General features: G+C 38.9%; 1 protein-coding gene across 2 annotated transcripts; it reads right to left on the bottom strand.

Annotated features, from left to right (window-relative positions):
• Window positions 1–1428: 1428 nt before the first annotated feature.
• On the bottom strand, window positions 1429–15261 carry cep68 (centrosomal protein 68). 2 transcript variants are annotated; one of them, XM_067528256.1, is made up of 9 exons: window positions 14469–15261; window positions 9499–9587; window positions 9090–9382; window positions 6549–7622; window positions 5739–5958; window positions 5298–5500; window positions 4136–4258; window positions 3638–3734; window positions 1429–3538 (listed from the first exon to the last, which is right to left on the bottom strand). In XM_067528256.1, the coding sequence occupies exons 3-9, from the start codon at window positions 9348–9350 to the stop codon at window positions 3354–3356; spliced, it is 2163 nt and encodes a 720-aa protein (XP_067384357.1). In that variant the 5' UTR covers window positions 9351–9382; window positions 9499–9587; window positions 14469–15261; the 3' UTR covers window positions 1429–3353. The 2 variants fall into 2 exon arrangements, with proteins under 2 accessions (XP_067384357.1, XP_067384366.1); XM_067528265.1 differs by lacking the exon at window positions 14469–15261 and adding an exon at window positions 14206–14410.
• Between the last annotated feature and the right edge of the window lie 153 nt (window positions 15262–15414).

Below are 15414 nucleotides of genomic sequence, written 5' to 3'. Positions count from 1 at the left end.
ACAATTAAAAAAAGGAGAGTAAATTATTGGTACAATACTCTTATCAATAAATTGGTAACATCCTTAGCTTTTATGCAATAAATTTCATGTATTAACAAAATACTGCCTGTTATTTTCTTTGACAAATGTTAAGGTTTATAACCCTAAAACATTGTGTGATTATATCACTGTGACCCATTTCCTGAGTTTGTTTTTTTTAATAAACCGATTAACCAAAAGACAAAATTATCTGTAAATCAACAATTAAAATAAAATTATAATATTAAATAAAAGAAGTAATCTGGTACCTATAGTCTGCCCAAGATTGTTCAAATTAGCTCCACCTCATAACAGTAAAGGCTGCTTTAGGATTTGCAGGAATATTAAGACAATGGTATAATAATATTTTTTGGTTAAATGTCTGAATTAAGGTCTGTAGTTGAGACAAGATAGAGAGATTTTAATGCTTCATAAATTAATCCAATCTATTTCTGCATCAGGCTAGATTTCAGTTAGATCAGTCTGTCTAGCTATTGTACAAGAGGTAACCTAATTAATAAGATAATTAAACTTCAAAACTCATAAAGTGGTATTCAGCTGTAAAGGTAATCTTGCTAAACAAATTGTGTAAGTATCATAATCTTATGTTTTACACGAAGCTTATCTTCCGGAAAAAAACTAAATTTCATGGGAAAAATTTGATTTACTTTTTGTCGAGGAAGACAGGAAAATGCTAACTTCCGGGTTTGCCTACAAAAAACGTCATCTTTATGTGCACTATAGGCTCAACTCTTTCTGGCAGCCTCTACACAGATTTCAATTGATCCTTTTTTGACCCAAACGTGTACATTTCACACCCCATCGATGACACCAACCCAACACCACCAACACAAGAATATTTGGAAACATCAGAGGCTGAATTCACACAGAACTTGTCATAAAACCTTATTTGTCCTGATGGGTAAATTTAATATTCGAAAATCCAAGTTTTCAAAAGCCCCCCAATCATTTGAATAATTTATTATTGAAAGTGATCACTATATTAAATCCATTAAACCAATGTAAAACAAAAACAAACAATTCATTTGTTTAGAGAGATATTTAGCAAAATGTAAACTTGACATCTCTACAATGTCGCTGATTTACTCATTGTATTTATGTATGTTTAATTTTTGTTCTTTTCCCTTTGTAAATTGCTTTGACACTTTAAAAATATATTGTTTTCTTTATTGAAATATATTGTCTAAAGGTATGTATACATGAACAAAGTATGTAATTATGTTTCATGACTGTCAATCTTTTTGTTTATCACTTTGTTATTAAAAAAGGTTAAAAAAAAACAACTTGTCATAAAACCAAAATGGAACATGAAATTCTTAGAAATCATGAAACTGAGTGGACTTCACTTTTCCATAAATGTGAAAACAAAAAAAGAGACTAAAACCACACTGAGCTTTATTCAGTGACTTGGATTTAATGACAGAATATGAAAAAACATTTTTAAAGGGTAGATTCACCCAAATTCAATATGATTAATATGTAATTCTAATACGTGCCCACCCACGTCCAAGTTTCTGCTCCATTGAAATCTACTGAACGTGGATTGTCCATTATATTAGCACATGGAATCTGTAAAGGAATAAAAAAAAAACAAAATAACATTTATATTTTGTAATTTGGGTTAACTGACCCTTTAACATACCAGACATATCAAAAATATGTTTTAAGGCTGTGTATGTTGGAGCATCTGTCCCATACAGGTCTTTACCTTATTAAAGGACCATGTAAAACAATCAGGACCATAGATCCAGTAGCTACGCTGTGTGCACAGTATATGGTGTGTGTGACACTAACCAGCTGCTCACAGATCAGAGAACTGTCTGATGTCTCTCAAGTGTGGACTAGAAGTGATTATGGTTTTTAAAAGAAGACTTGATTTATTTCTTTCACTGATTAACTGTCTTACATTTTGTCTTTAAATGATGAGCAGATCATTAAGTCAGAGTTAAGGCTTAAAAGGCTTTGAAAAGTGACACACTCCTGACAAAAAGTGCCAAATCAACATGCTGTGTATTAGAACTGGACTTGAATATGCTATGAATAAGAAGGAATACAAAAAATAGTCAAGATAAAAAGTCTCTCTAGGGACACTGTAGGTTAAAGTGGCACACTACTTACATATCTTTAAATAAAGCAGTGCAGACTGTAAATCAAAGTAAACCCAAAATGAAAAGTGTGGCTGTAAACAAGACATTTGCCATTACAACTTGACCTGAGATCCACTTTGAAAACACAAAAAACAAAAAAATTAAATAATGATACATTTGTTATTCTGGTGAATAATCAAGAAAAAGATTTGTCTGTAGGGCTTCTAAGTCATCCAGGTCATGGTTGTCCCAAAGGTGCTACTCAGTTATTCTCTCATCTGAGACATATTCAGTTCTAAACCGTGGACATGTTTACAAAGTTTATTTATTTGTTTGTACTGTAAACAAAAAACTGTTTCCAAAAGGCTGAGTTTTCCCTCATGTTGTTCCTCCTTTGACCCTGCAATGAAATCAAGCAAAGCTTCTTCCGTGACGATGCTTCTGACTCAGAAAATGTTACATGTGTGAAACTTAACTCCAGACAATGTGTTGGGCTGATTTCGCTGGAGTTCATTGTGAAAGAGGCTTTGTCATCCGTTCCAGATGGTTCTCAGCCCTTCATACTTTGACTGATGACCCGAATGACACACATGATGGTGGAACAGGACAATGATCCATCTGGGGCTTTAACAACCCTCGAATTGTTAACAAATGAACTTCACATAGGTAAATACCTTGGAGTCCAGACCAGTCAGAATTGATAAAGCCTTTAGAATCAGAGAAACTCAAATGAGTCCAGATGCCTCTGAGTAGCACTTTTGGAAGAAAGAGGTCTTATTGTCATTGACATTCAACCATAACCCATAAATTTATACTTGTTATACTTAGATTTTTTAATACAAATTTAGAAATGTTAAAAATTTTAAATGTTTAAAATGTAATTTGAAATTAATATGCAACCACTGTCTTGCTCACAGTCAGATAAGGATATTGCTGTTGTTTACTTTTACTTTCCTATTCCACTGATCCACGAGTTATGCCTGTTGTCTAGTATTCTGCGTACTGAGTCACTTCTGTAATTTCTTGATAAACTACTAATGTGCATTACAAGTAACCAGAGGAGGTGGAAGTTGTGACAGGTACAATAGTGACAGTGATTGTAAGTAGAAAAAGCTGTGCAATATTAAAATTTCACAGAAAACGGCCCTGTATTAATCAAGTTGACTTTAGTGACTAAAGTCAGTGTTTCCTTCATAAGAGTGTGACCAGATGCTTCCTGTAGTCTGTTCATAATGCAGATCCCCGAAGCTCCACTGGCTGCAAGTCCTCCTGTCTGCTGTTCTGGACTGGACTTGGCTGACTGGGCTGGGTAAGGCTGTCCATGGCAGAGACGATGGACGACAGGAAGTGTTCAGTGTGGGTCTGCAGATCTACAGACTGCCTCTCGATAAGAAGCAGGGCATTTCTTAAAACTGAAAGGCAAAAGACAGTATACAAAAAAAGGCGAGTTGGTAGGACATAGAGAGGTTTGAGTTTTCAATAGAATTTTTGTTGATGATAAACCCACTGACGTGGAGATGTTGTGTTGATGCAGCTGAGGAGGAGCTGTCCGGCGTGCAGAACACAGGAGGTCAGGGGTCGATGGCTGCTCACTTCTCTCTGAAAACTCTGATGACATTATAATGTGAGTGCAACAAGTGTAACACTCCGCACATCAAGTTAGCAACAGCTGATTGTGTGGAGCTGGGTCTGCTGACACTTGACCTAACACACGGTAAAGGATTTCTGTGCAGTGAAGGATGCTTCTCACTCGCTGCTGCTTACTTGAAATTAGCATGGTTTTCTATTTTCATCTTCTTATCTATTAAGTGGTGTTTGTATTTTTGAGAGCGTTCTGGCTCTCAAGGATGGGTGTAGTGAGAGGAGGGGTCAGATAGATCATGAACAAATGGAGACCATTCAACACCACTTGACGCGGCTCGCTTACAAATATGTAAACATGTCCAGCCCACCCAGTGTCGTACAGACACAACCCCATGTATGTCTTCCTGCTCAAACCAAGTCCTCACTTGATAGTCAGCCAGAGATGACTTCACACTGTCCATGTCCACAGTGGGGGCTGCAAGCAGTTCCATCTTTTCTGACAAGGTGTACAGCTGCTGGATGAGCCGCTCCAGGTGTGAACAAAACACCTAAAACACACACACAATGAATAGTCACAATGTGAGCACAAATAGATTTCAATAACAGTCAGAGCTCTTCATATTGCTATGATGTCAGTGACACTGTATGTTCCTGTAACCGTGCTGCCGCACTTTAAAGGTAAATAAGATAAACAGGGATTTTTAGATTATATTTAATATACAAAACATAAAATAAAGACGCCGATTAAATGTGTATCTAACACAATATTATAACAGCTGGTAGTCTGAATCTATATCTAATATTTAAAAAGCTAATAGATCTGGGACGGCTGTAGCTCAATTGGTAAGACAGTCGTCTACGGATCACAGGGTTGGTGGTTCGACATATGTCAGCTATGCAGTGCCAGTCCAAGCCTGGTAGAAATTGGTTGCGTCAGGAAGGGCAATGATCTGCTGTGGCGACCCTGAACTCACGGGATAAGTCGAAAGGACAATAAATAAATAAATGAATGAATGTATGAATGAAATAAAAATAAAACCATTTTTAAAGCTAATAGATCCAAATACAGCTTAAAACATTGACATGACTTTAATGAGAGTAAAGGGCCTTTGAATAATGCATAATAAGATACATAGAGGCAGGTGTGAATTTTTAATTTTCGTGGTAAACACAGATTTTTCAGGTTTTGAAGAGCTGCTGTGCTTTGCTCATCAATTCTCCTTACAACACAGCCTGTAAGTCTGTTTTAATTCAATTTTAGTAAAAGTAGTCAAATTTAGTATATTGGAGATATTTAAAAACCATAGTAAAATATTGTAGTAAAGTGTGTTTTAATGATGGCAAACACATTACTCATTAACGCTAACCACTGCGAAGCTACACTGTTATTTAATACGGTTTAATGAAATGTTAACCCATTTAACCCAAATTTGAACCCATTTGTGGCAGAGCAATACATATAAATCAATGTTTGGGAACCACTGGAGACCATTATATTTATTTTGCACTTGACCAAGTTTACTTGCCCTGGGCAAGCATTAATGTCGAGCCCTGAAGTCAGATTTATGATTCAGACCATTTTTCTACCTGGATGTGTTTCATCAGGGACTCCCGCTGATCCTGTACCTCCTGCCTGCTCCCTTGGTTGCCAGGCAGTGTGAGGCCACTCAGCAGCCTGACTAAAGCCTCTGCCTCCCTGAGACTGGACTGACCCTGTCCCCCATCTCCAAAAGGCTCCACCCAGTCACCAGAGGTCCTTTTCACCTCCACACAGTCCCTGTGATGAGCAGCTGACAGACAGAAGATGGATTTTGTAAAATGCTTGCAACAAAGTAAATAATGTCTCTTCTCCAGTGTAAAGGAAAACTCTTACAGAATTGTGAAAACTTCATAAATAAAACTGAAAGTGTCAGCAGACAGATACAGTAGCACTAAGTGAGTTGAAATTTGGGTAAACTCCACCTTTACTGTCAGTGTTTTTAGAGGCTAAAAACCAGAAAGCCTATCTAATACTTTTACAACACATACCCATCTGAGTATCACTCTTCTCCCCTCTGCCCATCTCATCTTTCCCCTTTGCTGTGTCTTGACAAAAACTCTCTGGGTCTTTGACTTCTGCTGCCTCCTCCTCTTCAGCATCCTGTTTCTCAGGGAGGGTGATAGAAGAGAGGATGGAGGTGATGCCTGGCTCCAGAGACTCCCAGCTGGATCTGACAGGTCGGCTCAACTGGACTGTCACCTCCCTCACCTGCACACAGGGACCACATTCTTATCACAATCTTTTTATCAGACACGGATAAATACAGCGTTTTAGTAAAACACCAATGAGAAACTGATACAGTTAAGCACCATAAACTCTTAAATTTTACCCTCAACAGGATGAGTGGTCTGTTCACTATGGGGAGATGTTTTGTGATTTTTTTCAAGACGTACCATTGACAATATACACTTACTGGCCACTTCATTAGCTACACCTGTACAATCTAATGCAATCCAATACAGCAGCTCTGCCATGAATTCTACTTTCTAAATGTTATAATTGTGTTTATTATTAAACATTCGAACCACCTCTTATGATAATGCACTCCACCCACTTTGAATAATAAAAACATGGTACAGCGGAGAGTGAATATGTGCATATGTGGTTCCCATCAAGAAGCTTGGAAAAGAAGGTGTGACTGTATATGTGTATGTTTATTCAATTTATTTAATATTAACATTCTCCAGTGCTTTGTTGAAACCATATTAAAGCAAAAGGTCTGAACCAACCACCTCAAACATACTTCGATTTGTTTTCTTTCTACACAATGATATACATATTATTGTTACAAAACTGACCTGTTTGGAAAGCTGCTGGAGCTCGTCTAGCTGATCCGGAAGACGCCAGAACTCCTCGTCCATCTCCCCACCTACACACCTGGACTGAGGAAGGACACTGGTAGAGCGGATAAAAGGAGTGGAGGTGGAGGAGGACTGTGCATGATGCCAATGAGGGTGACAAACACTTTTGTAATTATTCAGTCCAACTCCCCTTTCATCACTACAGTCCAAACCCTCCAAGGACAAGCCAACTGGGTTTGTTTGGGAAAGAGGGGTGCTGGAGGTCAGGTCATCTGAGGATCCAGTATGCCCTGGTGGGTCAGATGAGCAATGATTTGCACTGATAGGGCTTCTCTCTGCGGTGTTCCCTCTGCCACCCATAGTTAAGTCCAAGCCTGACAGGTTGGTAGAGCTACAAAGGTGTTCTAGTTCAATTCCTGAGTCCTGCAGGTCTGTGGAAAGGAGAGTGTCTTCCAGGAGTTCAGAACTGTCCCATGCACTGACTACCTCTCCTGGCCTCAGGGGGTAGGTGTAATCCAGCAAACCTTGATATTCCCTGTCTGGTTCCCAGTCTGGAGAACACCTATTTGGAGATGGAGGCAAACCTTTAGGGATAGCACAGGCCCAGTATTTCCACTGATGGGGAGTCATGTTTTCTCCCTTTGAGTGTCTGCCAATGGTGGATAGTTTGGTTTCTGCCCCAACTCTTCTCTCAGTTCCACCGAACCTCATCTGAGTCCGGCCGGGCCTGGAGTGCCCTGTGTGACGGATATAGGTTGGATACAGGACAGTGGAGGCCAGGTGTGGCCTCAGAGGAGAGTTTAGTGTCTGGATCTCCAGAATGGATCTGGAGAGGCTTAGCTGAGGTGATCTGCTGCTGGAGAAATGTGATCCAAAAGTGGGTCCCTCATGGCAAAACCTGCCTGAGAGCTCTGAGACACCCAGGGGTGAGTAGAGGTCGTCTGAAGAGACTGAGAGAGGTGAGTTGTCTCTGTACGAACGGCTAAAGCTCTCTACGGTCAGTTCCTCTCTCGCCCTGGACAAGAAGGTCCTGTCAGTATGTTCTCCTCTGCTAACATCCACCTGTTTCTCCTACAAGGCAAAAAGCTGGAAGAATTAAAAAGTGCCATACCATTGGCAGTTACAGTAAAACCATTTTAGCATTGGCCGATAAAATAAAGCCTCTTTTCATTTACAGAATTCATATTTACAGTACATGCTGTGAAACATATTGGACCATCTCCAATCTCAGACCTAACTTCTTGAGATCTTCAAACAAAATGAACAAACTCTAACATTAACAAAGACAACCCGAGCAAACATGTTAAATGATCATTGTAATTATTGAAAAAAATGGGATTCAATTCCTAAACCATCGATGTGAAAAACGTAAACACACCCTGAAAAGTGCCCTTGAGCAAGGCAGTTGAACCTCAAGGTATGTGATTATGGTGGGACAGACTAGCTTCATGGCAGCTCCCCAATCTTTGTGTGAATATAAAGAGGAGTAAAGCACTTTGTATATCAATAAGGTAGAAAGGTGCTATATATCTGCAGACCGTTTACCATTTACCCGTCTACGGTCTAACAGTTTAACTTTTGACTGTTCAGTCATTATCCTAAAATCTTTGAGAATCGTCTAGGTATGTTGTGACAGAATTCAAATGGTCCTTAATGTTCTTCTGGGTTAGCAAGGGTTTTCACTTTATCAATCTCTCATGATGCCATATCTACTTCGTGTCTTCCCTGGTAGATATGTATATTGAGGTGAGAGAGGCTGCAGGTCCTTGAATATTTTGCTTGGATCTTTTCTGACTTTATGGATGAGTCAATCCTGTGCTCTCTGACTATTTTTTTGAAGGAGAGACACTACTAGGAAGTTCTGTCTTCTCCATTTGTAGATATTATGTCTTTTTGTGGATCTGTGGACTCCCAGAGCCATATAAATGGTAAATAGTAAATGGTCTGCACTTATATAGCGCTTTTCTACCTATTGGCACTCAAAGCGCTTTACACCCATTCACACTCACAATCACCCACACACTCATACACCGATGGGGGAGCTGCTATGCAGCTGGCCAACACTCACCGGGAGCAACAAAGTTGGGGTTCAGTGTCTTGCTCAAGGACACTTCGACATGTGACCGGAGGAGCCGGGGATTGAACCAACAACTGTGAGATTGGCCTTGAAGCAGAGTAAATACAGCTGGCACCAATGGCAAAGGATATTGTAAAGCCAACATGGAACATTAATCCTGATGTACTCCTCAGCTTTTAAATGCTATAACACATCGAACATGGAAATTAGGTGTTTTTGAAATGTTGTCAGCCACAGCAGTAACAGCATAGTTTATGTCACGTGAAATACAGAAAAAGAACAAGCAGACTGACACCTGTCAGACTGACACCTAGTAGTACAGTATTTGAAGTAAACATGACAGTGAAGTAAAATTGCCATCCCATTTAAATATAAAAGCATGTTTCTAAAATAGTCGAAAATGACTAGAATTCAAACAACGTCAGCTTCATTTCTAGTTAAATACTCTCTATATTCCTCACCTTCTCTGTGTGCTTTGGTGGATGTTTCTTCTTTAAGATGGATGTCTGCTGTTCTGATGAAAACAGAGGCTTTCTCATCACATACTGTCGGTCTGTCAGATACCTGGAGGTAGGTGCCAGAGTAACACTTTTGTGTGGCCCTCCCTTGTCTCTCTCTGCATTGGCTTTTTCACCGTCTTTTGTTATAGTGCTTGAGAAACTTCTACTGTGTTTAAAGTCTGGGAAAGACTTTTGTTGGTGGTTGCATCCCTTGGCTTCCATTGGACAAAGGAAATGTATAACGATCCTGTCAACTGAAGAAATATACCACGTCGGTATTCAAAATTTATACTTTGTTGGTTACAAAAACTTAAATTGTCTAGTTTTCTCATATCCTTAAAATGTTGATTATATTTGATCAGTCATGCACCTTGGAGGAGCTGCAAGGTTGGTACGGACTTCTCTGTTCAGTGCCTTAACAAAAAACCTCATGCTGCTGAGTAGAGTCATCCAGGAGCACTGTAATTTACACAGGAAACAAACTCATTAAGCAGTACATTCGCAAGTGCTTGGTAAAAGGAGCATGACTTAAAAGCTGGATCAGAAACTCTATTTCTAGAGGGTCTCTAATCCGCAACAGAACCTATAAATCATTCAATAATCCAAAACCATGTTTACCACTGTGTTGCATCACATCTTTGAACCTCAATGAACTGAAGCAATGTTGTAAAGAAGAATGGGCCAAATTTCTGCATACTGATGTGAGAGACTGATAGAGTCGGGCAGGAAACGAGTAATTAAAGTTATTGCTGTTAAAAGGTGGATCTAGAAGCTATTGAATCATGGAGTGAACCTTATATTCCCTATGTGTTTAAGTTTTTTTAAGCTTAATTTTTGTTAAATGAATAGCACAGTGAAAAAAAAAGTTATATGTTGCTGTTCATCTAAGGTTGGCCTAAAACTAAGACCGGTAATTTTTGTTTTTACACACACACACACACACACACAAAGAAAAATAATTTTAAAAACGGCTGCTAAATTTCGCACATGACTGTAAGTGACTTCCAGTTTCTCTACTATTTGTTGTGGGATCACTAAGCAGCAGCCTGATAAGCATGCGGATGTGTCCAGGCAGTATAATGATACGTTGCTCCTCACCTGACTGATCTCATTAAGACTGCATGCTTAGACCTGCCTGTGCTTAAGGGGACAAACAAGGAAGAACAGTGTCTGTGGAGTGGGTCACTGTCCACAGCTGTGGACATATCAAGTAGACAACTTGCACATACTGTTACTGCGTTGTAAAAAGGCTCCTTGCTCGGCTCTTTTCTAAGAACAACACACACATTTGGGTCAGTGGGTATGAAATCGAGCAGCATTTTATGCCTCATGTGCATAGCATTTCTGCTTTTAATTCTTCATGCATGATGGAGGAGGAAATTGACAATTTCTGACAATGTCTTTTTGTTTCAGTCAGCTCTGCCTTCTTCATGCACTGACACTGCTGCTTTCAGTTGACAATAGAGCTTTGTTCTCTGTCACTTCCCTTTTGCTCAGCTTAAAATTTCTATTAGACAAATTGACACACTGTCCCCTTCACATGGTAACAGGGGGAAACTAATCAGAATATCACTAAACAGTGTGTAAACCGATTGACTGTGACACTCTACGACACTCTACGACAAACAAGGTCAGAATATCTGATATTGTTAAATATACACTCCCATCAAAAAGTATTTGGAACAGTGAGGCCAACTACTTTATTTTTGTCGTAGACTCAAAAGATTTAGGTTTAAACTCAAGATGAATATGAGACAAGAGAACAACATATCAGCTTTCATTTCCAGTCACTTACATCTGGATCTGATACACAACTTAGAAGATAGCACCTTTTGTTTGAACCCACCAATTTTTCGTGTGAGCGATACTATTGGAATCTGTGACTGTGACAATGAATTGCAATGAGTGTCTACGTTCAGTTTCAGATTGGGGTTTTTGCCTGTTCAGACTACATTTATAGTTAAGAGGTGTAACCAACATGAAAACCAGAGAGCTGTCTATTCATAAAAAACAAGCAATTGTGAAGCTGAGAGACGATGGAAAATCAATAAGAGCCATGGAACAATCATTGGCTATAGCCAGTACAACCATCTGGAATGTCCTTAAGAATAAACAAACCACTGGTGTACTAAGTAACAGCGGTCGAATGGGTCGACCAAGGAAAACAAAAGCAGTTGACAACAGGAAATTGTGAGAGCTGTTAAAGAAAGACCCTAAAACAACTGCTAGTTACATAAGCAACAACCTCCAGATGGCAGTTTACAGTTAAGCTTCATGAACAAAAGTACAGAAGTACACCAGAAGATGCAAACCATTTATTAGCAAGTAGTATAAGAAGGCCAGGCTGGAATTTGCCAAACACTAAAGCCTTAAAAAATTCTGGAACAAAATTTTTTGGACTCGAGAGCAAAGTGATGGAAAGGCTAATGTTCGGAGAAAGAAAGGATCTCTTCATGATCCCAAACACACAAGCTCATCTATGAAACACAGTGGAGGTAATGTCATGGCCTTGGCTTGCATGGCTGCTTCTGGGATGGGCTCATTTAATATTCTTTGATGATATAACACATGATGGCAGAAGCTAAAGAAACTCAGAAATCTACAGAAACAGTTTGTCTGCCAATTTGAAGAAAGATGCAACCAAAGTGATTGGGAGATCATTCACCATGCAGCAACATGATGTCCCAAAACACACTGCCAAACAACAACGAGTTCATCAGGGGCAAGAAGTGGAAGGTTTTAGACTGGCCAAATCAATCTTTAGACTAAAACCCTATAGAGCTGCATTTTACCTGCTAAAGAGGAGGCTGGAGGTAGTAACATCCAAAACAAATGAAAGAGGCTGTGGTGAAAGCCTGGAAAGCTTTGAGCACCATTTACCTTGGTTGTGTGCTTTTTTTTTTGTTTTGTCTCTCTGACACCTTTTTGACTCAATTTTTTTTAGTTTCTTGTCTCTTTAGAATGGTGTGTCTCTGTGATAGTTTCTTGCCTCTCGGGCCCAAGCAGAAGCCCAATGGCCTCTTGAGTAATAGATCCATGACTGTAGTTACAGTATGTGTCACTATCACTAATAGTCATGAACACAGAACCGAGTCTATCGGTAGCTAGTAGGTTGAATTAACTTAATGTCTGAGCCTTTTCACATTTGTCCAAACTTAAACATACAGTCTGTCAAACACAGAGTGGGACAGGGGAGGATGTAACTATGGGAACAAGCACACATACCAAACACTGGTTACCTACAGGGACACGACCCAGTGAAACCGCAGGTAGACAGTTTAAAGTTGGATATTCAGACATTTGGTGATGTTCAACTTCAATAAATTTTAACAGAGAAAACAGATTTATTTTGCATTACAGACAAAAATGTTTCTGGTCACGCACAATTGTTTTCTTTACCCCATGATTCGTATTTGAAGCATAGTTATTTAAAATGCTTTGATGGCTCACAGGGAATTGACAGACTTATGGGAATATCTCTAAAAGTAAATGCAGTGTGGCCAACAGGATTAATAAAAGTTTTTCTCACTACCCTCATTGTTACCTTTCTTTGCATTGTTTTCTAAATATGTCAAACCAATTTCATAATCATTTGAGTCTAGTCATTACAGATGATTTGGTTTTGGAATAAAATTCTGGAACATGTACTTTTTACAGTGTTTTTTTCCTCCCAATAGCTTCTTTACTTTTTGACTGATAAAGTACAAACCACATTTATTGACAGCTATGCCTCCTCCCACAATCCTTACGTTTTAAATAAAACTAGTTTTTGATGCAATATAAATACAGGATATATCAGCAAATTAAAAAAAACAGACTGAAACTTAATCCTATAATAGAATGCAATGGTGACAAACTTAATAGAAATACAGATGTTGTGCATGCAGTGGGAGGAGGCCCGATGTCAATAAAAGTGCCTTGAAGTATGTCCCCTAAACATTTGAGGAAGTTATTGGAATAAAGACCTGTAACACCTTATCAGTACATATTGCATGCTTTTATATAAAAATATTGGACTTGTGCTTGCACATGTACTGAGTGGACACAGATAAGTATAAAGTTGAAAACAACAACTGGATTAAATCTCAAAAGTGACCTTTTTAGATCAGATCTATGTCTTTATAATAAAGCTATTGTCTAAAAATAGGGTTTAACAGGCCACTGGGCCCTTATGAAAAAACAGTTGGTTTGACATAACTCAGAAACAAAGTGTCAAAAAACTCAAAAAACACGCTATAATAGCTTATTTGACCACAATGCATGTTTTTCATTCAAAATCTAAGGGCTGTGCATATAGTGGGAGGAGGCTTAGATGTCAGTAAAAGTGGTTTGGACTTTGTCAGTCAAAAAAAAGGAAGCTACTGGGGAAAACAAACGCTGTAACACCTTATAAGTGCACGTTGCATGATTTTATTTCAAAACCAAATCATCTGTATGTGAATAGTAGACTCAAAATGATTATTAAGTTGCTTTGAAATATTTAGGAAATAACACAAAACAATTGAGAAATAAGGGTAATGAGAAAAACATTTATTAGCCATGTTGCCCAGGCTGCATGTGCTTTAGAGATGGTCCCTGACTGCAGTCTGTCATTTCCCTGTGAGCCATCGGCTGCAGCAAACATTTTTTTAATAACCACGCGTCAAATAGGGATCGTTGGGTGAAGAAAACACTCGTGCGTGATCAGAAATTTTTGTCCGTAATACAGAACTAATCTGGTGGAGATTAGTTTTCTCCCTTAACGTTTATGGAAGATGAACTTCAACTGAAAGATAAACTGTCTACACCAGAGCTCCCGGACACGGACTTCACTATCCTCTGTTTCCTCATCTCGGACCGCAGCTCCATTCAGCTGCCAAACAGAAAACCCTTCACACAAAGAAGGCAAACATGGAAGAAACTGAATAAAACCGGGAACCTACACTATGGTACGAGATTTAAAGCAGCATTCCTGTTTCACTGGCTCTACTACCGTTAAAATGTGGGAACACAAATTGAACTAATTTCAAACATGTCTCAATTAGACATTGTTTTGCTTATCGACGATGATCGATAACCAAAGGAAGACAACACTGACCCTTAAACAACCCGTTATATTCTCCTCGTTCATTCGGTATCATCACAGTCCGCCAGAGTTTCATTTTCACCAAATCTCTCAACTGAAGTAACGTTATTTAGCACAAACACTCCCAGCGCCCACTAACGTTAGCGTTACTGTTTTTCAACGATGGAAGTCAGACAATAGTAACTAATAAGCGATACGTCCATCATACAAACTGCCAAAAAAAAAAGCCACAGTTTCCACAACACAATTGGCGTATTCGTAGTTTTAATAATTACCACATTTAGGGCGTCACATTAGCTCGAGACGTCCGCTTTGTAGCAGCTCTTCACACAAGCTTCGTGTGATGTTACAGCCTCCTTCCTGTACCCGTGCTGCCTTCACGTACCGCTCCTCACATCAGGCTCCTACTGACCCACCAGTAACAGTGTAGACAGAGCCTGCTCGTGTTATGGCATGTGAGGTTAAAACTGGGGGAGACTGGGTGTCAAACTCAAAGTACACACAATGAAGAGTTTGCTTATTAGAATACCTTTGATTATTTCTGTTTGATTTGACGTGGCCATACTGGGAATGGATGCAGAAAGGACTTAAAACTCTGTGCCAGTAAAACCACTTGATTTATAGAGCTGCAGAAATAAAGTTCATGTGTTTTTTTGGAGGTTTTCTTTACCTACCAAAAATTGCATCCCCACCATCCTCAGTCCATTTGAGTGTTAGATGTATCACACACTTTAAAGCTAGAAGGTAAAATATATAAGCCGACTGATCACTGCATGTAAAGTCTCAGGAAGACATTTTAAGAGGTGGATGCTGCTGTATTTCTATCTAGTGATACAAATCTTAGCAGCTACAAAATTATATTTCATATCATATTATTTTCGCTATTGTATTTCTTGACACCCAGGATCAATCAATGTCAACCATTAACTGAACTGCTTACAGATATCATATACAGTATCCTCTAGTCTCCCTGACTAAAATGATATAGTATGCAAATCTCTGCATCGGTACAAAATCAAATGTTTACATTTAAAAGTTTTCTTCCTGAGATTTCAGAATCAAATGCAGTGATAGTCATGCATCCTCCACCACACTTTTTTTCTGCAGATCTAGAATTCAAATAATTTAGTACTTTTTAGGACTATAGGAACTTTAAACATTTATTAAGAAGCCAAGCTGATTACAAAGGAGATGCAGTGCTTAGTAGGTACAGTTGGTTCT

The sequence above is a fragment of the Channa argus genome, chromosome 1 (genome assembly GCF_033026475.1).
Source record: "Channa argus isolate prfri chromosome 1, Channa argus male v1.0, whole genome shotgun sequence".
Classification (NCBI taxonomy): Eukaryota; Metazoa; Chordata; class Actinopteri; order Anabantiformes; family Channidae; genus Channa; species Channa argus.
The sequence above is the reverse complement of the archived record's forward strand: the minus strand, read 5'-3'. Positions and strand labels throughout refer to the sequence as shown.